This window comes from Salvelinus sp. IW2-2015, linkage group LG10, assembly GCF_002910315.2.
Source record: "Salvelinus sp. IW2-2015 linkage group LG10, ASM291031v2, whole genome shotgun sequence".
Taxonomy (NCBI): Eukaryota; Metazoa; Chordata; class Actinopteri; order Salmoniformes; family Salmonidae; genus Salvelinus; species Salvelinus sp. IW2-2015.
In genome coordinates this window covers 16,892,348-16,914,410 of record NC_036850.1, presented here as the reverse complement: position 1 = coordinate 16,914,410, position 22,063 = coordinate 16,892,348, and the positions used below count along the sequence as shown (strand labels likewise).

Below are 22,063 nucleotides of genomic sequence, written 5' to 3'. Positions count from 1 at the left end.
AATAGTTTTTTCCCCCTCATCAATCTACACACAATACCCCATAATGTCAAAGCAAAAGCAGGTTTAGACATTTTTGCAAATGTATAAAAAATAAAACGGAAATATCACATTTACTTAAGTATTCAGACCCTTTACTCAGGACTATGTTGAAGCACCATTGACAGCGATTACAGACTTGAGTCTTCTTGGGTATGACGCTACATGCTTTGCACACCTGTATTTGGAGAGTTTCTCCCGTTCTTCTCTGCAGATCCTCTCAAGCTCTGTCCGGTTGGATGGGGAGTGTTGCTGCGCAGCTATTTTCAGGTCTCTCCAGAGATGTTCGATCGGGTTCAAGTCCGGGCCACTCAGAGAATTGTTCCGAAGCCACTCCTGCGATGTCTTGGCTGTGTGCTTAGGGTCGTTGTCCTGTTGGAAGGTGAACCTTCACCCCAATCTGAGGTCCTGAGCAGGTTTTCATCAAGGATCTCACTGTATTTTGCTTTGTTCATCTTTCCCTCGAACCCGACTAGTCTCCCAGTCCCTGCCGCAGAAAAACATCCCCACAGAATGCTTTCACCACCAAGCTTCACCGTAGGGATGGTGCCAGGTTCTCCAGACGTGACGCTTGGCATTTAGGCCAAACAGTCCAATCTTGGTTTCATCAGACCAGAGAATCTTGTTTCTCAAAGTCAGACTCCTTTAGGTGCCTTTTGGCAAATTCCAGGCGAGTTGTCATGTGCATTTTTACTGAGGAGTGGCTTCAATCTGGCCACTCTACCATAAAGACCTGATTGGTGGAGTGCTGCAGAGACGGTTGTAAATCTGAAAGGTTCTCCCATCTCCACAGAGGAACTCTGGAGCTCTTTCAGAGTGACCATCGGGTTCTTGGTCACCTCCCTGAACAAGGCCCTTCTCCCCCATTGCTCAGTTTGGCAGGGGGCCAGCTCTAGGACAAGTCTTGATGGTTCCAAACTTCTTCCTTTTAAGAATGATGGAGGCCACTGTGTTCTTGGGGCCCTAAAATGCTGCAGACATTTTTTGGTACCTTTGCCCAGATCTATGCCTCGACACAATCCTGTCTCGGAGCTCTACGGACAATTCCTTCGACCTCATGGCTTGGTTTTTGCTCTGACATGCACTGTCAACTGTGGGACCTTATATAGACAGGTATATGCCTTCCCAAATCATGTCTAATCAATTGAATTTACCACAGGTGGACTCCAATCAAGTTGTAGAAAGATCAAGGATGATCAATGGAAACAGGATGCACCTGAACTTGATTTTGAGCTCAAAGGGTTTGAATACTTATGTAAATAAGGTTTCTGTTTTTTATTTTAATACATTTGCAAAAATGTCTAAACCTGTTTTGGCTTTGTCATTATGGGGTACTATGTGTAGATTGCTGAGGATTTATTTTTTATTTAATCCATTTTAGAATATGGCTTAACATAACAAAATGTGGAAAAAGTCATGGGGTCTGAATACTTCCCAAATGCAAATTTGTAAATATCAGGTTAATGATGTTAGCTACATGAATGTCACTTACTGTAAATGACTCACAGGGAAATAAAGTGTGTTTTTCCACGTGGATACTCATTTGATCTCAAATATTCCAGATCAATTTAGGCTACATTAATAATGACGTGATAACTCACATGACTCCTTTGGGCAATGCTCTCTGAGTTTATAGCCAAATGACATGGTTATTTAATAATCCTTCCATTAATGTATTGTATTATCTATTGGTTGTCAAAAAAGTGTGTGTTAGCTAGCTAATTAATCAACAGTAGGCCTACACAACGATGACAGCTACCAGATAGCTGATGACGTACACAGTGACCATCAACTGTTACACATGCTAACTAGCTAGCTAGCTGGCTAACGTTGCTTTGATAAAATGGATAGGTATGGTGGGACTTGACTGTCCAACTGACAGCTTGGTTGACAATACCCAAAGAAATGTAATGACACTTTAGCTAAACCACTTGGATATAACGGCATTTGTCTGTCCAGTTAGCCAGTTAGTTAATTGGCTAGCTAGTTAGCTAACGTTAGCTAAATATTTACCTCATCGGTCTGAAGTCCGCGGACCTCGGGAAGTGCCGCCATACTCATATCCTCAGCGCCGTAGCCTATGTAGGTCGATTCAAGTAAAWTGTACCGAATGATAACGCTGTAGGTGCTCTTCCACCAATTCACCTTTCACTAACTAATGAACTGTATCAGACACAATAGCTAGTTAAATGTTCAAATGTGTCGTGCGTCGTTCTCCACCAACAGGATCCTGACTCCTCTCCTCCCTCTGCACCACGCCTCACCCCCTACGTAGTAATTTCACGAGAACATGAAGTACAATGTATCAACAAGGTAGATACAAAGTAACTATCAACATAACATCCGGTAGTTGGTGCATACGGTTGTAACGAATAGTTGTGAATCTTCACTTCCATTGCAGACCAGGACAAATAATGTACCCATTTCAAATATTGTAATGTTGCATAATTTTACAAACCACTGAGACCAGCCCAATAATGGACAAAAGGAGCCTAACCTTACTCCTTATAGTCCAAGGACCTTACATGTTCTGTTCAGAGGCGAATTGGCTCTGGCAGCAAAAACATCCAAATAATCCATCTAAACGTGAGTTGATTGTCAATTGAGGTACGGTTCTATAAACATAAAGCTCTGTTTCATATCACATCAAAATAATTTCACAAATCCAAAATATACACTTACTGTACACCGTTTTAACAGTTACAGCCAACAGTATTTTTTTGTGACAACACCTTTGTAGCATCCATCTTCCGTTGACACACAGGTGTTCTGAAACACAGATAGGTAATTAGCATAGTATGCCCCTCTGTCTTCTGTCTTTTTAGAATGGCGCTGGAGGGAATGGCAGCAGTTTTACAGGGCTCCGGAACAATTGGTCTTTTTTGAGCTGATCTTAATTAACTTTTTTTGTACATAATGTTTCCGCCATCATTTCCTATGACCATAAAAAGCTTTCGGACATCAGAACAGCGATCACTAACCTCGATTTGGATGAGGATTTCTACTTCAAAGAGTTGGAAGCCAAGGACATAATGCTCATCAGGACCAGGCCCAAATCCCTGACACTCGAAAAAGGAAGAGGCGGCGTTATAGARGCCGGCTTGCGGGATACGATGAGACTACGTCAGCGAGTGGATAAACCGCCTCTACCCTCCATTCTTTTGGCGAACATGCAATCACTGGAGAATAAACTGGACGAGCTCCGTTTGAGACTACCCTATCAACGTGAACTGAAGAAGCTGGCACTAAGACTACCATCAACGAGCTGTATAGGGCCATAAGCCAACAAGAAAATGCTCAACCAGAGGTGGTGCTCCTAGTGGCCGGTGATTTTAATGCAGGAAAACTCAAAACCATTTTACCTAATTTCTACCAGCATGTCACCTGTACAACTTAAGGCGAAAACAACTTTAGATCACCTTTACTCCATACAAAGCTCTCCCTTGGCCTCCATTTGGCAAATCTGACCATAACTCTATCCTCCTAATTCCTGCTTACAAGCCCCCCTCCCCCCAAAAAAACAGTAAGAAGCAGTGACACACTCAATACGCAAGTGGTCCTAAACTACAGTACTGTTTTTCTAGCACAGACTGGAATATGTTCTGGGATTCAGTCGATGGCATTGAGGAGTTTACCACATCAGTCCCTGGCTTCATTAAAGTGTATCAACGACGACGTCCCCACAATGACCGTACGTACATATCCCAACCAGAAGCCATGGATTCCAGGCAACATCTGCACTAAGCTAAAGCTACCGCTTTCAAGGAGCAGGACACTATTCCGGACGCTTTTAAGAAATCCCGCTACACCCTCCAACGAACCACCAAACAGGCAACGCGTCAATACAGGACTAAGATCGAATCCTACTACACCAGCTCTGATGCCTGTCAGAGTGGCAGGGATTGCAAACTATCACGCATTACAAAGTGAAACCCAGCCGCAAGATGCCCAGTGACGTGAGCCAGACGAGCTAAATGCCTTCTATGCTCGCTTCGAGGCAAACAACACTGAACCTAGCCCAATATTGGACTAAAGGAGCCTAACRTTACTCGTATTGGCTTTGGAATCCAAAACAGCCAAATACTCCATCTAAACGTGTATCGATTCTCAATTGTCAAACAGTTCTAGAAACATAAATCCTTCTACTTTCAAATCAAATTAAAATAAWTTCACAAATCAAAATACACACTTACTGAACACTGTTTTAACCGGTTTTACCACCGTTGCAGCTAACAGTATTTTTCAGTGACAACACGTTTGTGGCGCCCGTCTTCCGTTTACGCACAGGTGTTTGGAGATGCAGATACTGTAGCTAATTATCACGGGTTGTCCACTTCCGTCGGTTTTCTGTAAACAAGCACTGTAACATGGAAACATAGCAGTGTGGGAACACTAACCCTATGAAGGTATGTAATTTAACCTTTTTTCATTTTTTTATTCTTTCTCGCCGATATGAAACATGAGGTCGTTATGCTTCCGAAACCATACCGCAAGAGATGTGTATTAATGTTCAGACCGAGTGCCGTGGCTCTTAACAAAACTCCCCCCTACAGAAKACGCCTTCGTCCAATGACTGTGTAATGGAACTGAGAGTCATGATCAAGGGTTAGACTGAACCATGCATGAGAGCACCAGCTGTTCTGGATGACCGTGTGATCAGACACGCCGTAACCAATGTGAGTAAGACCTTTAAACAGGTTAACATTCACAAGGCCGCAGGGCCAGACGGATTACCAGGATGCGTATGGAGAGCATGCTCTGACCAGCTGGCAAGTGTCTTCACTGACATTTTCAACCTCTCCCTGACCCAGTCTGTAAAACCTACATGTTTCAAGTAGACCACCATAGTCCCTGTGCCGAAGAATGCCAAGGTAACCAGTCTAAATGACTATTGCCCCATAGCTGCCTCGCCTGGTTCAGCAAGTACTTCTCAGATAGAGTTCAGTATGTCAAATCGGACGGCCTGTTGTCCGGACCTCTGGCAGTCTCTATGGGGGTGCCACAGAGTTCAATTCTYGGGTCGACTCTTTTCTCTGTATAYATCAATGATGTCGCTCTTGCTGCTGGTGATTATCTGATCCACCTCTACGCAGACGACACCATTCTGTATACTTCTGACCCTTCTTTGGACACTGTGTTAACAAACCTCCAAACGAGCTTCAATGCCATACAACACTCCTTCCGTGGCCTCCAACTGCTCTTAACTGCAAGGAAAACTAAATGCATGCTCTTCAACCGATCACTGCCCGTACCCGCCCGCCCAACTAGCATCACTACTCTGAACGGTTCTGACTTAGAATATGTGGACAACTACACATATCTAGGTGTCTGGTTAGACTGTAAACTCTCCTTCCAGATTCACATTAAGCATCTCCAATCCAAAATGTAATCTAGAATCGGCTTCCTATTTTGCAACAAAGCCTCCTTCACTTATGCCACTAAACTAATGTCGTAAAACTGACTATCCTACCAATCCTTCACTTCGGCGATGTAATTTACAAAATAGCCTCCAACACTCTACACAGCAAATTGGATGTAGTCTATCACAATGCCATCCGTTTTGTCACCAAAGCCCCATATACTACTCACCACTGCGACCTGTATGCTCTCATTGGCTGGCCCTCGCTTCATATTCGTTGCAAAACCCACTGKCTCCAGGCCATCTATAAGTCTTTGCTAAGTAAAGCCCTGCCTTATCTCAGCTCACTGGTCACCATAGCAACACCCACCCGTAGCAMGCGCTCCAGCAGGTATATTTCACTGGTCATCCCCAAAGCCAACTCCACCTTTGGCCGCCTTTCCTTCCAGTTCTCTGCTGCCAATGACTGGAACTAATTGCAAAAATCACTGAAGCTTGAGTCTTATATCTTCCTCACTAACTGTAAGCATCAGTTGTCATAGCAGCTTACCGATCATTGCACCTGTACACAGCGCATCTGTAAATAGCCCACCTGACTACCTCATCCCCATATTGTTATTTATTTTTACTCTTTTGCAACCCAGTATCTCTACTTGCACATCATCATCTGCACATCTATCACTCCAGTGTTAATGCTAACTATTTCTCCACTATGGTCTATTTATTGCCTTACCTCCCTAATCTAACTACATTTGCACACAACRTATATAGATTTTTCTATTGTATTACTGACTGTACGTTTGTTTATCCCATGTGTAACTCTGTTGTTTTTGTCGCACTGCTTTGCTTTATCTTGGCCAGGTCGCAGTTGTAAATGAGAACTTGTTGTCAACTGGCCTACCTGGTTAAATAAAGGTGAAATAAAAAATAAAAATAGCACTCACATCTGTAGCCAAGAAATGTTTTGAAAGGCTGGTCATGGCTCACGTCAACACCATCACCCCAAACATCCACTCCCAATTTCCCCAACATATCCACAGATGACGCAATCTCTATTGCACTCCACACTGCCCTTTCCCACCTGGACAAAAATAATACCTACGTGAGAATGCTGTTCATTGACTACAGCTCAGCTTTAAATGCCATAGTGCCGTCATCACTAAGCTAAGGACCCTGGGACTGAACACCAACCTCTGCAACTGGATCCTGGACAACCTGATGGGATGCCCCCAGGTGGTGAGGTTAGGCAACAGCACATCCGCCACATCCCCAACACTGGTGCCCTTCAGGGGTGCAACCTATCATGGTCCAAACACACAAACGCAGTGGTGTAAAGTACTTAAGTAAAAATACTTTGAATTACTACTTAAATCTTTTTTGGGGGGTATCTGTACTTTACTATTTATATGTTTGACTATTTTTACTTCACTACATTCCTAAATTTACTCCATACATTTTCCCTGACATCCACTTGTTACATTTGAATGCTTAGCAGGAACAGAAAATGGTCCAATTCATGCACATATCAAGAGAACATCCCTGGTCATCCCTACTGCCTCTGATCTGGTGGACTCACTAAACACACATGCTTCATTTGGAAATGATGTCTGAGTGTTGGTGTACCCCTGGCTAATTGTAAATAAAAAAACAAGAAAATGGTGCAGTCTAGTTTGCTTAATATAAGGTATTTGAAATGATTTTTAATTTAACTTTTGATACTTAGTATATTTAAGTAATTACATTTACTTTTGATTTAAAAACTGTTAATGACAATTGGGTACTTTTTTGACCACTGCACATTCACAAAGAGGGCACAACACCTATTCACCCTCAGAAGGCTGAAAAGATTTGGCATGGGCCCTCAGATCCTAAAAAGGTTATAAAGCTGCACCACTGAGAGCATCTTGACTGGCTGCATCACCGCTTGGGTATGGCAGCTGCTTGGCATCCGACCGCAAGGAGCTACAGAAGGTAGTGCGTACGACCGAGTACATCACTGGGGCAGGGCTCCCTGCCATCTAGGACCTCTATACCAGGCGGTGTCAGAGGAAGGCCCTAAAAATGGTCAAAGACTACAGCCCCCCAAGTGTCAAAGACTGTTACATCTGCTACCGCACGGCAAGCGGAACCGCAGCACCAAGTCTGGGACCAAAAGGTTCCTGAACAGCTTCTACCCCCAGCCACAAGACTGCTGAACAGTTACTCAAATGGCTACCCGGACTATTTGCATCCCCCTTTTTTTGTTGCACTTACTCTCTTGCACTTCCTCTATGCACACACACTGGACTCTACCCACACACTTACACGGACACGCCAACATTGCAAACGCTCACACATATTATTGATACCACATACACGCTCACATAGACACACATTCACACATGCTTCTGCTACTGTTTATTATCTATCCTGATTGTTTTTCAACAGGACAATGACCCAACACACCTCCAGGCTGTGTAAGGGCTATTTGACCAAGGAGAGTGATGGAGTGCTGCATCAGATGACCTGGCATCCACAATCACCCGACCTCAACCCAATTGAGATGGTCTGGGATGAGTTAGACCGCAGAGTGAAGGGAAAGCAGCCAACAGGTGTTCAGCATATGTGGGAACTCCTTCAAGACTGTTGGTAAAGCATTCCAGGTGAAGCTGGTTGAGAGAATGCCAAAAGTGTGCAAAGCTGTCATCATTGCAAAGTGTGGCTACTTTGAAGAATCTAAAATCTAAAACATATTTTGATTTGCTCGCTCAAGAAAGCCCTTGAATGAGTAGGTGTGTCCAAACTTTTGACTGGTACTGTATATATACTTACTCTACACACACACTCTACATATTACCTCAACTACCTCAAACCACTGCCATTGACTCGGGACCGGTACTCTTTGTATATAGCCTCGTCATTGTCATTTTATTGCGTTACTATATTATATTTAGAAAAAATCGTAGTTTTTAACTTTGTATTGTTGGGAAAGGACACGTAAGTAAGCATTTCATGGTAGGCTACACCTGCGCATGTGACAAATAAAATGTGATTTGTTTTCGTAAACAAGCGCTGTAAAATGCAAATATGGCCGTGTGGGAATCCTAACCCTATAAAAGGTGCGTAGTAATTTAACCTTTTAAAAAAGTATAATTATTTCTTGCTGATATGAAAGATACGTTCTTTATGTTTCAAAAACTGTACCGCAAGCGATACATTTCAGCGTTCAGAACGAGCGTCTGGGCTTTAACCAAAACTCCCCCGGCCATTAGATACTATCGCCAATGGGAGCTAAAAGTAGTTAGCGTCTATGAATGGGTTACCTTGAGACAAGCATTACTTAGTTATCATAATTTATGAAACCAGTTGAATGACACACAGGCTAACCCCCATCCCATGAGATAGGAGAAAGGAGCACTAGGCAGGCATTATACGACCTTCAACCTGTTGTTCATAGATACTTGATCCAACTGACCTTGCTTATAAGTATTTTCGTTCATGCTGTCCCTCGCTGGAACCTGTATAAAAAGTCAAGAAATTTAAAAATCAGTAAAAAAAAAGATAGAAATATGATTGATGGACTTGGACTATACTTTTTAAATTCAGCAATGGTGTTCTACAAGGATCATCTTAATCAAATCATGGCGACAGCATTGTAAAATGTAACATTAGCTCTCAACTTAAGCTAGTTTCTGTTTATAAAGGATTACGATGAGTGCACTGTATAATAATTGGGAGGATATGTCCTCTACCAAAAGATCTTGACCTTTTTGGGAGGTAGTTTACTTGCCCTGGGTTCAAGCCTTGATTCAGCTGTTCTCCCTCAATTACCATACATTTACAAAAATCAATGCACTACCACATCATTGGGAATTTTAGATGATTCTCAGTTCAGTATCAGCGAGCTAACAACTCCAAAAACAGACAATGGAGTGAGACATTCTATTTACCAGACCAATTACACTGTTTGCTGTTGCACAGTAGTCTGTTCAAGATGGTTCATTACGTAATGGAACATTCTCACCAGCAGAACATTCTAATTGGGATTGTTTTTTGCAGACAAGCTCTTTAAGCCAAATGGTAATCTCTCCTCTCACCATTTTTACAATAGAACTACACAGAGTGTACAAAGCATTAGGAACACCTTTCCTAATATTGAGAGTTGCACCYCCCTTTGCCCTCAGGACAGCCTCAAAACACTGGGGCATGGAATCTACAAGGCGTCAAAAGCATTCTACAGGGATGCTGGCCCATGTTGACTCCAATGCTTCCCACAGTTGTGTCAAGTTGGCTGGATGTCCTTTGGGTGGTGGACCATTCTTTATACACATGGTAAACTGTTGTGTGTGAAAAAACCCAGCAGCATTGCAGTTCTTGACACACAAACTGGTGCGCATGGCACCTACTACCATACCTTGTTCAAAGGCACTTCAATCTTTTGTCTTGCCCATTCACCCTCTGAATGGCACACAATCCATGTCTCAAGGCTTRAAAATCCTTCAACATGTCTCCTCTCCTTCCTCTACACTGATTGACGTGGATTTACCAATTTTTTTATTTAACCTTTATTTACAAGTGACATCAATAAGGGATCATAGCTTTCACCTGGATTCACCTGGTCAATCTGTCATGTTTTGTACACTCAGTGTATATGAATTAGCATAGGGGCGATAAACAGTTTACAAAAACTAGAAGCAGACATTTTTTCCTGCTCTTCTACTAGCCAACTCTTATCAGCAGAGGCTTGAAATCTATAAGACAGATGGTGCTAGTGATGTCAAATGTGCATTGTTTCCTTATGAGCTGCATCAGCCTGTTTACAGATTAGCCACTCTGGAACATCACCACCACATTTACATCTAAAATGCTAAAACATAATTGGGAATACACTTCCCACAAGTGGGGTTCTGTTCATGTTGTGGTACTGTAACATTTTCTATAACCCCTATGGAACAGGATTCAAGAAGATCAGTTCAAACCATAGTCTTCCACTCATGTGACTTAATCGACTAGAATCGATAGGATCTATGGAATGTGGTATTTGGCACGCCATATCTTTTTAGCTTCATATTGAATAACTTAATAAGCTATGGTGAGGAAAAGGATACTGAATACCAAAAGTGGGATTAACAGTGAAGTAAATACATATTTATTTGAATCATCACTTTAGTCAGCTCTGGGGATGAAACCTTTGTGGGACCAAACCAGAAGATTCTAGCTGAGTGTAGGGAATGTCAATGCATGTAGAGGGTGGAAAAACAACAAATGAAACCAAGATATCCAAGTACTTAAAAAAAAGTTTATTGGTTTTTAAAACCCTTAAAAAAAAATCTCAACATCAGTGAGCACTTTCAATTAAAAAAGAAAGAAACTTTCCTGAAATGCTATAGCAACTTTATCAAATTACTGTACGGTCTGCTGTACACTAGACAACAACAAGACGGCATAGGGTATTTCTACAGGTCTAGATGAAGAAGAGGGTTAAAGGGACTTTATTCCAGGTCTGTTGAAGGTACAGCACAGGACTCAGCTGCCCCTGTGCACTTAAAGAACAGACAGGATTCGTCTTCATTTAAGTAAAAACATCAGTGCTTATTTTCAATGGTTTCTGAAAGAAAAAACTATTTCACAGAGTTACATAAAAAAAGTAAAAACATCTAAATAAACAGAACAGATTCAAAACCTGAACATACAGAACAAATATTAATCTGAATTAGTAAACATCAAACAATGCAAGTAACTTGTGGGTCGCTATACCTTTCTGTTCAGATTGACAGGACCAATCCTGAATTACAGCAAAGTGGTTACAAATACTTTGTACAATAGAATTCTACAAACATGCACACATATCATTTAACATGGTGAAAGATTTATTTGAGAATATTTGTTAAAATGTTTCTTTAAATTGAGTTTCATATTCTAATGTATAAGAATGAAAAAAAAAGTATCTCATTGAGATTAATGTACATTGCTACACAAGACAATTAGCGTTCATATTTTTTTTATTGACACTTCTGTAAATAATTTCACGTAGTTAAGCTCTTTAAAAAAATATTTGGGGAGCTTCAATTGATGCATTTGTCCTAAAATAGGTGCCAAAGCCTTGGTTCATTAAATGTTTAGTGCAATAACATGAACCTTCAAAGCTTGTTGAAATTTTWATCATGACATTTCAATGTCCATTGCAATGTTCTGGGCACAAAATCGGTCAGAGAAAGATAGCTATGCAACCTGGTAATATATAATACTTTTTTTTTTAAATACCCATGCTATTTTCTCACTCGAAGCAGACATCTTCTGTAAAAAGCCAACCAATATAAATCTCAGAAAGCAAAAACAAAAAAGCTTAGAGAAAAAAAACGCATTATCTGTACAAGAAAGGGCCGCCAGCATCCAAACACACAAGCACAGTTTAGCTGGCTCCTGATCCAAAATCACCAATATAGCATTTCAGAGGGTGCAGGTGCACAGAAGGAGTTTAAGTTATAACAATACAGTGTCAGAGCTTTCATATGTACAAACTGTGGGGTTCAAAATGAGAGGAACACTTACAACAGTCAACTGAATTAACCCCAATATTGTCCTGCTACATTGGTTTTTATAAACCAGAACAGTAGTGTGGTTTTCAGCATGTTTTCCAGTGCTACAGATCAGTTGCCAGTTTCAAAATTTCCTCATATTATTTATTTTCAACCATCCCACCTGAAATAAGGACAATTCCAAATGGCCATATAAAAGGTATTTGACGGATGTCAGGCAAACAGGCAAATGCTGGGAATTTGTGGGTTCTTCAAAAAAAAAAAAAAAAATTAATGCTTTTTTTCTCTCACTAATTAGTTTTTCTTTGGTATGGATATAAGGCTCAGAAGATTAAACGCTCATAAAAACCATAGGATCTGGCCAATTAGCTATTCCCTTTATGAGTTGCATGCCTTATTCACACACTGTTCTTCACTATACTATAAGCTATTTAAACCTGTAATAGATGACCCGTACTTTACCACTAAATGCCTTTGTCTCCAGGTGAAACGCGTCCCTTCACTGTTAGAATAAAATGCAGTGYATTAATGAACTCAACAAGAACATTATTCAAGGGGAAGAAAATTACAATTTATACAAAWGTTTATGTAATTCTGTATTACAGTATTCCTTAAAATGTTGTATTTTCTACTGGATCTAGACTAATGTAAGGGGAATAGCTTTCAATGTATGACAGTAAATTATGCACTTTAGTGCCTTTTTTATAGGAAGGACTTTGAATATCCAATTGCATAATATTTTTGAATTTACCATAGAAGGAAAACTATCAMATTTAATTTCATCTAAATTACTTCATATCCATCACATTTTTTTACTGAATGTATGTAACACATTTGAAACAAATAAAAAGAGAAGGGAAAAACAACATACATTTACATAAACCTGCAGTAACCTACTTTGACAGTAGCAGCCGCTTTGATAAGTAAAAAATGCATAGTTTTAAAATAAATCAGAACCAGGAAAGTAATTTTCCCCCAAATAGATACATGACTGAAACAGGGCAGGGTCATCTCCAGTCAATACACTTTGGTATAGGGGTGTCATAAGGTTAAATTCCTATTCATATATTCCTCCACTTCCTAACTTAAATCAATAGATTTCTGTTAATTAAGATGATACCTGTTAAATAGTCACAAAGAACGTAAATAAAACAATCCCATCCAGTGCCCTACACAAGTCTTAAACTCGATAGAGGTGAAAAAGGTCATCTTCTGCATTATACGTTTAAATACAAGATTTAACTGTCTTTTGAGCTCCATCATAAAGTCCATTCCCTTTAGTTCTGCAGCCACTAAAGTGCAAGCTATCCCCATTACAGGTCTCTATGATTGTTTTAAGTCTCATAAACCCATACTATTCCAAACAAAGCAATCCTTTCCTTTTGACACTGGGGAGCTCAACTACAGTAAGAATGTCAGCAGGGCAAAATGTGTGTGAAGCAAGCCTAAAAAATGACAACATTAACAGATAACATTTGTTGTTCTTCAGCTACCTGCTCTCAGTTTCGCTGTACTCAAAGTGCATTAACTACTGGGACATGAGAGGAAATTTGAAAAGGTGAAAAGCCATACATCAATCAACTTCAAATCTCGATTTTCTAGGCTACATTTTTTGTACCATGCACACTGGAATTTGAGTGGTCAATATCATATTTGTAAAGTTCTCATAACGTGTCAGCAAAACGGACAATCAGACATCTTCTGACAAGTTTAGTATACAGACAGTATATCTTCACCTTTAAATCTATAGTTTGAATAATATTCTGTAGTCACACAGATTCTTTTTCAAACAGCTGCCGTTTTCCTACTTGTAAAAATACAAATTCTGAGAAAATGGAACTAGTTTGCCACAAGATCATTGCAAACAATGTATGTTAAAAGGTCCAACGCAGCTGTTTTTATCTCAATATCAAATAATTTCTTTAAGTACCTTACTGCGATTTAATTGAAAACAATGGTCAAAAAGTAACAAAAATAGCTTCTTGGCGAATAACGAATTTTGCTAGGATTGAGTGGGGAGGGGAAACCTAAAAACTAGTTGTTAATGGCAGAAGGTTTGGAACTCTTTCTTATTGGTCTATTAACTAAATGTACTGCCTGGTGATGTCACCATGCCAAAAATCTCACTAAAACAGGCTGAAATTTCTTTTCAAACAGCTCCTACATTAAAAGGGCAATATTTAATTTTCACAGTATTATTCCAACCTCAGTGTGGAAATATAAAACATGGGTCTTTAAGTAGACCAATGATMATTTTTATTTACAGATTATGGGGGATTTTTTAAAACCATTGATTTGTCTTGCACCTGGAAGCACCTGCAATCCTTAAGAAGACTTGAAACCGGCAATGAGAAACATTAGTACCACTGCATGCTACTGCAAATGCCCTCTCAAGGTCATGTACTGTACATACAATAGCCTAGGTATCTCAACTCTTCATTGAGATGTACAGGGGCATATCAGGTGAACATACACCCCATTTAACATTCTTGCACAACAGTATGCTTCTAAAGCAGTTCCAAATGATCTGTCTGATAAAGTCCATCTTCAGATCTATCTCAATGGAAGTAAAACAATTTACAGAGGGAGGAACAGTTGCCAATTATTTGCCAAACATCTTGTTTTAGTCAAGAGCTCCTGAACAAAAATATGAACCAAAATGATAGTGTACAGATAGATGTTTGTAATCTTTAAGAGATCTCTTCATATCCTGTGTCCTTCTGAAAATGTAAAAATACTTGTTCTACTACGGTCTTGATTTAAATGCTCTTGAATGACTTGATGTCTAAAGAGGGAGAAATGGATGAGTCAGCACCAACGATGAGCTGTGAGAGAAAACCAGCATATTTGTAAGAGTGATCATTTATGTTCAGCCTGGCACTTACTGGACAAAAGTCATTGTTTCCAGAGTGTTGCAGTGTGCTATACAATGTCAATGTGAATAATTACAAAGATGATTTTTAAAAAACAATTTCACCCTCATGAAATAAAAGCAGAGCCCATATTAACCCATTAACCCGACCGTGGGCTGGTCTTTACTTTCCAGCCAATCAAATCCATTGGAATTCGCAGTCTCGCTGCAAATCTGCTGGAACAGCGGATCATTCTTCAGTTCCTCCAGTGTAGAGTCTTCATATTGTCCCTGCTGCTGATTGGGGTCAAACAGAAGGTTTGTGTCCAAATTGTTCAGGTCATTGATGCTACTGGAAAGATCTGAGGTCAGTCGAAAATCAGACCCCACAGCATTGAGTTCTGACACCTGTCTCACGAGCCGATTGCCAGGAGTAAGGCAGCCGTCTGCTAAGAGGTCTTTAACGGTGGTGCTGAAATCTAGCTGCTGCTGAAGTTTCTGGGCCAGCAGCATGGGCTGGCTCTGCTGATGCTGCTCTTCTCCAGTAGCTGATTGTGCTTGGCTGTCACCTGCTGAGAGACTCATCTGTTCGTTCCTAGAGTTCTTCATGAGGTAACCAGGCTTCTGAAACTCGTACGCATTCTGAGCGTTGGAAGTCAGAGTCTGGTGGTTGGCACTGCTGGGGAAGCTGGGCGTGGTCTCTAAGATCTGGGTGAGGTTCATGCGGGCTGTGTAGTTGGACGGGAGGTTGTTGATGCCCAGGCCCCGCACCGCGTCGTCACTGTCCCCATCCATCTTGCTCAGGAGCACGTTGGTGATCTTTTTGCTGTTGGTCTGGCCCTGCATKGGCAGCACCTCCGTCTGCATCATCACRTTGACAGGCACAGACTGGCTCCTCTGTGCCATGCTGCTGAYGTCCCCATGGCTGTTGGCGAAGATGTTGATCATCTCGGGGGTCACGGGGGAGGTGAAGGGGGACACCACTGTTCGGGGGATGTTCTGCAGGCCCTGGTTGCCACTCAGGTTTCGCTGTCGCACGGCAGGGCTCACACTACGACAGCGGAAGGTCCCGCCTGCTGAGGATGTGCTGGTGGCCTTGTTGTCCAGAGGGGCGGGCACAGCAAAGCCCTCCTGCTTGTTCAGGTTGGCCATACTGGTTGCCTGCTGCTGCACCGGAGAGATGGGTGTCAGGCGGCCGTAGTGCCTCGTCTGAGACTGATAGGACTGGCCAGGGATGGCGAAGGCATGGGGCTTTCGGAAGTGGTCGTCAACCAGGTCCTGATAGCTGGGGAGGATACTGATGCCGTTGATGGAGTTCCCCCCGCTGTTGTTGTAACCATTGTTCATCCACTCCAGTTTGGCCTTGTCTGGGTGAGTAGCCATGGGCCTCTGCATAGGCTTGACGGGGCTGCTGGAGACAATGCTGCCGTCGTGGTAGCCTGTAATGCTRGAGTTAATGGGAGTRAAGGCAAAGGGRTTCCTGCACTCCACAGGGCTGGGGGGCACGCTGCCRCTGCAGTTGGAGTGTGGAGTGCCSATGGGGGTGTGTCGGCTGCTCCCCAGGGCACTGTCCACCGGGGTGGTGGGGGCCATGCGGGAGCAGGGRCTCTCCCTRGTCARGCCCTGGCCTCCTCCCATCATCTCAGAGGTGGATGTGGGRGTKGGRGTWGGGGTGGGGGTGTGGACAGGGGTGGTGCTGCTGTGTACTGATTGGTAGTAAGGGGTCACTGTCTGGTTGGAGGACATCATGTTGCCCTGTAYTACAGACTGATGRCCTTGCASCGTCACRTCAGCTCCGAAGGCCTGCAGACTGCTGTTGAGCTTCATCTGCTCCTCCATCTGCACCAGCTCCTCCACAATGCTGTCCTGGGTCATATCGTCATCATTGAAATGGAAGTAGTCCATGTYTGTCTGCATGGAGAGCTGGCTAGAGGCTGGGGCCTGGCMCAWCATGGCCAGGGGCTCCATGACYGGTGTGGATGCCTGCTTGTGGTCTGTGATCTGCTGGGCGTAGCCCTGCTGTTGCTTACCTCCCTCCAGCTGGCCCCCAACCCACATGGTGTTCCTCAGGTCACTCACAGCAGAYTGCTCCAGTAGGGCAGAGCTGTTGGGCATGCMTTGCATGTTACCCGTCATGTGCTGCTGGTGCTGAATTCGTGCATGACCAGCCGGGGCACTAACGTTGCCGATGCTGCTAGTGTCCATGGTGGTCGGAGTGTCTCTTCTCTGCACGGAGATCTGTGGCTTGACAACAGTCTGGAAGCCTCTGGTTCCGATAGGGGAATCAGAGAGTGACAGGATTCGAGTTGGGACAGTGGAGTTCAGTTTCACAGTATTTTTACCAATGGCTGGTGCACTTTCAGGTCTGACCGGGGTTCCTGCCCTGGGGAGTTTCTTCACTCCTGCACCAATCCCATGTCTGTAACCATCGGARCCCCCAAGAGGCTGCTGGGAGATGAAGACCCTTTTGACAGGTGTGGGATAAGACTCTAGGCCGCCGCCTGGGCGCTTCCTGGGGCTCTTGGAGGTGATGAGTGATGTGGCAACAGTGCCGCCATTGGGTGACAGAGTGGTGCTGGTATTCTGATTGGAGACTGTCAAATACGAAGTACTTTCGTTATTGGTGTTATTATTGCTACCAGCTGTAGCTGCCACAGGGTTGTTGCTCAAATAGGACTTTACATTGCATTTGGTTCCAGCCATTGCCTCCAGTCCCAGGTAGCCTTTAGTGTGAGGCGTGGGCACACTGGCAGCCCTTGGTACAGCTCCTCCAGCCCTCTGGCCCCCTGCAGCTTCCTGAGTCATAGTAAGCCTGCTAGCACCCAGGGCCGGACTGCCCTCACTTAYGGCTTCACCCTCCATCATCTTGATGTCGATGGTAGGGGTGGTGGTGGCCCGGCCTGACCTGGCTAAGGGGGACAGGATGGGGGCTGCAGAGCCACTCCTGGCCCGTGGGCTGGGTCTGSTCTCCTCCAGGGCTACAGTGCTGCCCATGCCAGCAGAGGCAGGCCTTAAGGTGGTGTTGGTTAGGGTGGTTGTAGTACTGCAGTTGGGTGCCAGGGATATGGTGGTCATCTTGACCACGTTGACAGAGCTGATGTGGGGTGTGGGCTGCATCACGGTCTTGATGGGGCTGTTGGTGATGAGCAGGGTGGGGGGCGAGCGCAGGGTGATGGCGCTGGTGGCTGAGGGTTTAGGCAGRATCTGGGCATASCGGTGSCGRGMAGAGCGGTCCCCCACAGGGCTGGCTGGGATATTCTGAGGGGTCTTGGGACACTTGACAGGCTGCATTGACTGGGTCACCACTTGGAAGTTGACAGGCAGAATCTTGCCCTCTGATGTTCCCACAGGACTGGGGGACATCAGCTGCCTGCTCCTTTGTACCTGCATTTACAGCAAAGCAAAACATGACATAAAAAAGTATTAATAAGATGTAAAAGTATGCAACACCTTCATAACTCCAGTTATGAATAGCTTCTGTTGCATGTGATATAGGCAACACAAAGGTGTCGCTTGTATAGATGTGTAACAGGAACACTGCAAAGACAGTGGGATATATAGAGTAAGCTTAGACAAACAGAAGTAGAATACAAGCTTGGCTTACCGTGATGGGGCTGGGGACTGCAGCTACCATAATGCCAATGGTGGGATGTGGGGAGAGCAGGGCTGGGCTTCTACAGGTAATGGAGCCGACCCCAGGCGTGCCCCCGTCAGCCCGCCTGGCCTGAGCCTCTCCGGGGAGGGGGGAGTGCAGCATCTGCTCCTGCTGCTTCTTCTGGATCTTCCGCTGGAGCTGCTGCTTGGCATCGATGGAGGGAGAGGGCAGGGTCTTCACTTGGGACTGGAAGGAGTGGGCTTCAGCTGTTGGTGCGAATGCTGAGGATGGGAGTGGCGTTTTAACTCCTAAAGGGAGGAGACAGAGGAAGACAGAAACAGGTTAACACATATTTTGGGTAAACAAATTGTCACAGTCCTCCTAGGCAGAGCAGCTTCTATTTTGCAGAAAGCATAACTATCAGACTGGACACACACTGGTTGAATYAATGTTGTTTCCACATAATTTCAATGAAATKACATTAAACCAATGTGGAATAGACATTGAATTGACATCTGTAACTAATGGGATGGCTTTTAGGGACTGACAGGTGGTATGTAAATGCACTATAGCAGGTCAATGAGAAGAATCTGCCACTAGATGGAAATCTTTCACTGTTCATCATACATGAGGCAGTGAAAGGAAAAGTGAAGTTTGACTATCAACACATACAGTGCATATGGACAGTATTCAGACTCCTTGACTTTTTTACGTTACAGCCTTATTCTAAAATGGCAAAGCAAAAACAGGTTTCTATACATTTTTYGAAAATGTATTAAAAATAAAAAACATACCTTATTTACATAAGTATTCAGACCCTTTGCTGAGACTCGAAATTGAGCTCAGGTGCATCCTGTTTCCATTGATCATCCTTGAGATGTTTCTACAACTTGATTGGAGTCAACCTGTGGTAAATTCAATTGATTGGACATGATTTGGAAAGGCACGCACCTGTCTATATAAGGTCCCACAGTTGACAGTGCATGTCATAGCAAAAACCAAGCCATGAGGTCCCAGGAATTGTCCGTAGAGCTCCGAGACAGGATTGTGTCGAGGCACAGATCTGGGGTACTAAAACATGTCTGCAGCATTGAAGGTCCCCAAGAACACAGTGGCGACCCACATTCTTAAATGGAAGCAGTTTGGAATCACCAAGACTCTTTATGGAGCTGGCCGCCAGGCCAAACTGAGCAATCGGTGGAGAAGGGCCTTGGTCAGGGAGGTGACCAAGAACCCGATGGTCACTGACAGAGCTCCAGAGTTCCTCTGTGGACAAGGGAGAACCTTCCAAGGAGGACAGCAATCTCTGCAGCACTCCAACAATCAGGCCTTTATGTTACAGTGTCCAGACGGAAGCCACTCCTCAGGAAAAGGAACATGACATCCCGCCTGGAGTTTGCCAAAAGGCACCTAGACCATGAGAAAGACAATTCTCTGGTCTGATGAAACCAAGATTGAATTCTTTGGCCTGAGTGCCAAGCATCACGCCTGGAGGAAACTTAGCACCATCCCTACGGTGAAGCATGGTGGTGGCAGCATCTGTGGCAGCAGCTGTGGGGATGTTTTCAGCGGCAGGAACTGGGAGACTAGTCAGGATCGAGGGAAAAATGAACGGAGCAAAGCACAGAGAGAGATCCTTGATGAAAACCTGCTCCAGAGCGCTCAGGACCTCAGACTGGGCCGAAGGTTCACCTTCCAACAGGACAACGACCCTAAGCACACAGAAAAGACAACACAGGACTGGCTTTGGGACAAGTCTCTGAATGTYCTTGAGTGGCCCAGCCAGAGCCCGGACTTGAACCCAATCGAACATCTCTGGAGAAAATAGAGAAAATAGCTTTGCAGCGACGCTCCCCATCCAGCCTGACAGAGCTTGAGATGTGCAGAGAAGAAATGGGAGAAACTCCCCAAATACAGGTGTACCATCTTGTAACGTTCTACCCAAGAAGACTCAAGGCTCTAATAGCTGCCGAAAGGTGCTTCAACTTATGCAAATCAGTTTTTACATTTTTAATACATTTGCAAAAATACCTAAAAAACTGTTTTTGCGTAAGTCATTTTAAAAATAAGGCTGTAACAAAATATGGAAAAAGTCAAGGGTTCTGAATACTTTGCGAATGCACTGTATTGTATTGTCACCTGTTGGTGTACCAGTCATGACCGTGAGGGCTGCCACAGATTTGGTGCCGATGTAGTGGCTGTTGAGGAGGAAGCGAGCCAGGTCCTCCACAGCATCAAACTGGCGGCTCAGCACCTTCTGGGCCCACTCACACACCAGGCCACAGGCCGCAGAGCGCACCTCCTCCTCCGCACTGCACAGCTGACCTGAGGCCTCCAGCATCTCACACTGAAGCACAACATAGGCACATATACAGGTGTTAAGAATTATAGTCGTATATATCCCTGTATTACTTTTAGTTCAATATGAAGCCTCAAAATGTGCTCCTTTTCTTAACACGTTACATTAAATAAAGTTATGTTATGTTGGACTAAAGTTAGGAAAACATTTATTTATTTTCTTAAATYTATTTAAATAAGGTAAAGACCTTGAGAGGAAGGCAGACAGACAACTTACCCCGTCCCCTGTTTTATGTAAATCCAGGTTGGGTAAAGATGGCATGTGGACAAAGGCTTTCTTCCTCAGTCCACTATAGCAGTATGTGAGCAGAGGTTAAGGTCAAAAACACTGAACTGTCAAACATTTCAGAGTTAATTTATGGATTTGCTCAAATGTGTTGGTTGTTTGTCTGTAAAGAGCAGGGCTTCAGGGACCATTCTAGACATAAGAGAATGGGATTTCCCCACAGGATAGGGTAACAAACGTACCTCAGGGCAGAAGGTCAGCTGTCAGTCAGACAGATCTGAGGAAGAGCCTTGTCACCCGAAGCTGAGACAGCTATATCCCAGCCAGCATCAGTCACTAGTCACTCCACTACTAATCCCTCGGCCCCTCAGGCCTCTCACACTCCCACTGAACCTTCTCTTCCCCCTCCAACCTTTGGCGCTGTGACCAACTCCACTGCCAAAATAAGTCACTGTGGATTTGTGGTGAGAGCTAGCCTTTTATCAGATGCTGGTGTGTGAGAGTGACAGCAGGTGCTCCCTGCTGAACACTTGCATACACTTAGGAGGTGTCTCAAACAACCAGGCAAAGAGCTACTCAGAGTTATAGCACAGTTATGAATGAATGACTTACTTTCTCTCACACAAAACATATAATAAAATAGACAAATAGGTYGAAGACTGTGACCTTAAATTAACTTGTACCTTTGTAGAGTGTGTATTACATTTGGAAACAGAAAACAGTTMATTTAAAAAGGGGAGATGTAGATTACTAAGCAAGCCACAGCTCAAGATGTTCTGATTTGAGTTTCAGTTGCTATTGCAACCGCCATAAAAAAACWAAGTCTATTTCAGAAAGACTCTGCATTGAAAATAAAAACTGCATGCATATGCAAGTATTTTATACTATTCTATTTTCCAACTCCACCTAAACAAAATAAGAACGAAGTCACTTGTCACTTTACTAATTTAACGGACGCTAATCTCATTGGAGACTGTAGCTTTGCCAAGTCTAGAGTCGTGATCTCATGGAAAATACATTTCACAAATTGTTTCCTGAAGGTCAAGAACACAGTGATTCCCCTAAGTGTCTCTGTCCTACTATACTGCTCTCCAGGCAGAGGACGCTTTATTTGATTTAA

General features: G+C 43.5%; 3 protein-coding genes across 7 annotated transcripts in view; 1 reads left to right on the top strand and 2 right to left on the bottom strand.

The window, feature by feature from the left end:
• LOC111969393 (E3 ubiquitin-protein ligase NEDD4) overlaps positions 1-2,295 on the bottom strand; it is a 58,984-nt gene extending 56,689 nt beyond the window's left edge. For both annotated transcript variants that reach the window (XM_070445428.1, XM_023995499.2), the window contains exon 1: positions 2,050-2,295. In XM_070445428.1, the coding sequence (XP_070301529.1) occupies positions 2,050-2,097 (48 nt within the window). In that variant the 5' untranslated portion in view covers positions 2,098-2,295. The remainder of the gene's footprint in view (positions 1-2,049) is intronic.
• The window catches only part of LOC111969121 (transcription factor 12-like), a 345,264-nt gene that overhangs the window by 148,608 nt on the left and 174,593 nt on the right, over positions 1-22,063 (top strand). The window lies entirely within an intron of this gene.
• Positions 10,654-22,063, bottom strand: part of LOC111969392 (DNA-binding protein RFX7) — a 51,787-nt gene continuing 40,377 nt past the window's right edge. For 3 of the 4 annotated variants that reach the window (XM_023995494.2, XM_023995495.2, XM_023995497.2), the window contains 4 exons: positions 20,935-21,019; positions 20,499-20,706; positions 18,369-18,667; positions 10,654-18,148 (listed from right to left, as the gene is read on the bottom strand). In XM_023995494.2, the coding sequence (XP_023851262.1) occupies positions 14,918-18,148; positions 18,369-18,667; positions 20,499-20,706; positions 20,935-21,019 (3,823 nt within the window). In that variant the 3' untranslated portion in view covers positions 10,654-14,917. The remainder of the gene's footprint in view (positions 18,149-18,368; positions 18,668-20,498; positions 20,707-20,934; positions 21,020-22,063) is intronic. The other variant, XM_023995496.2, reaches the window with a different exon arrangement.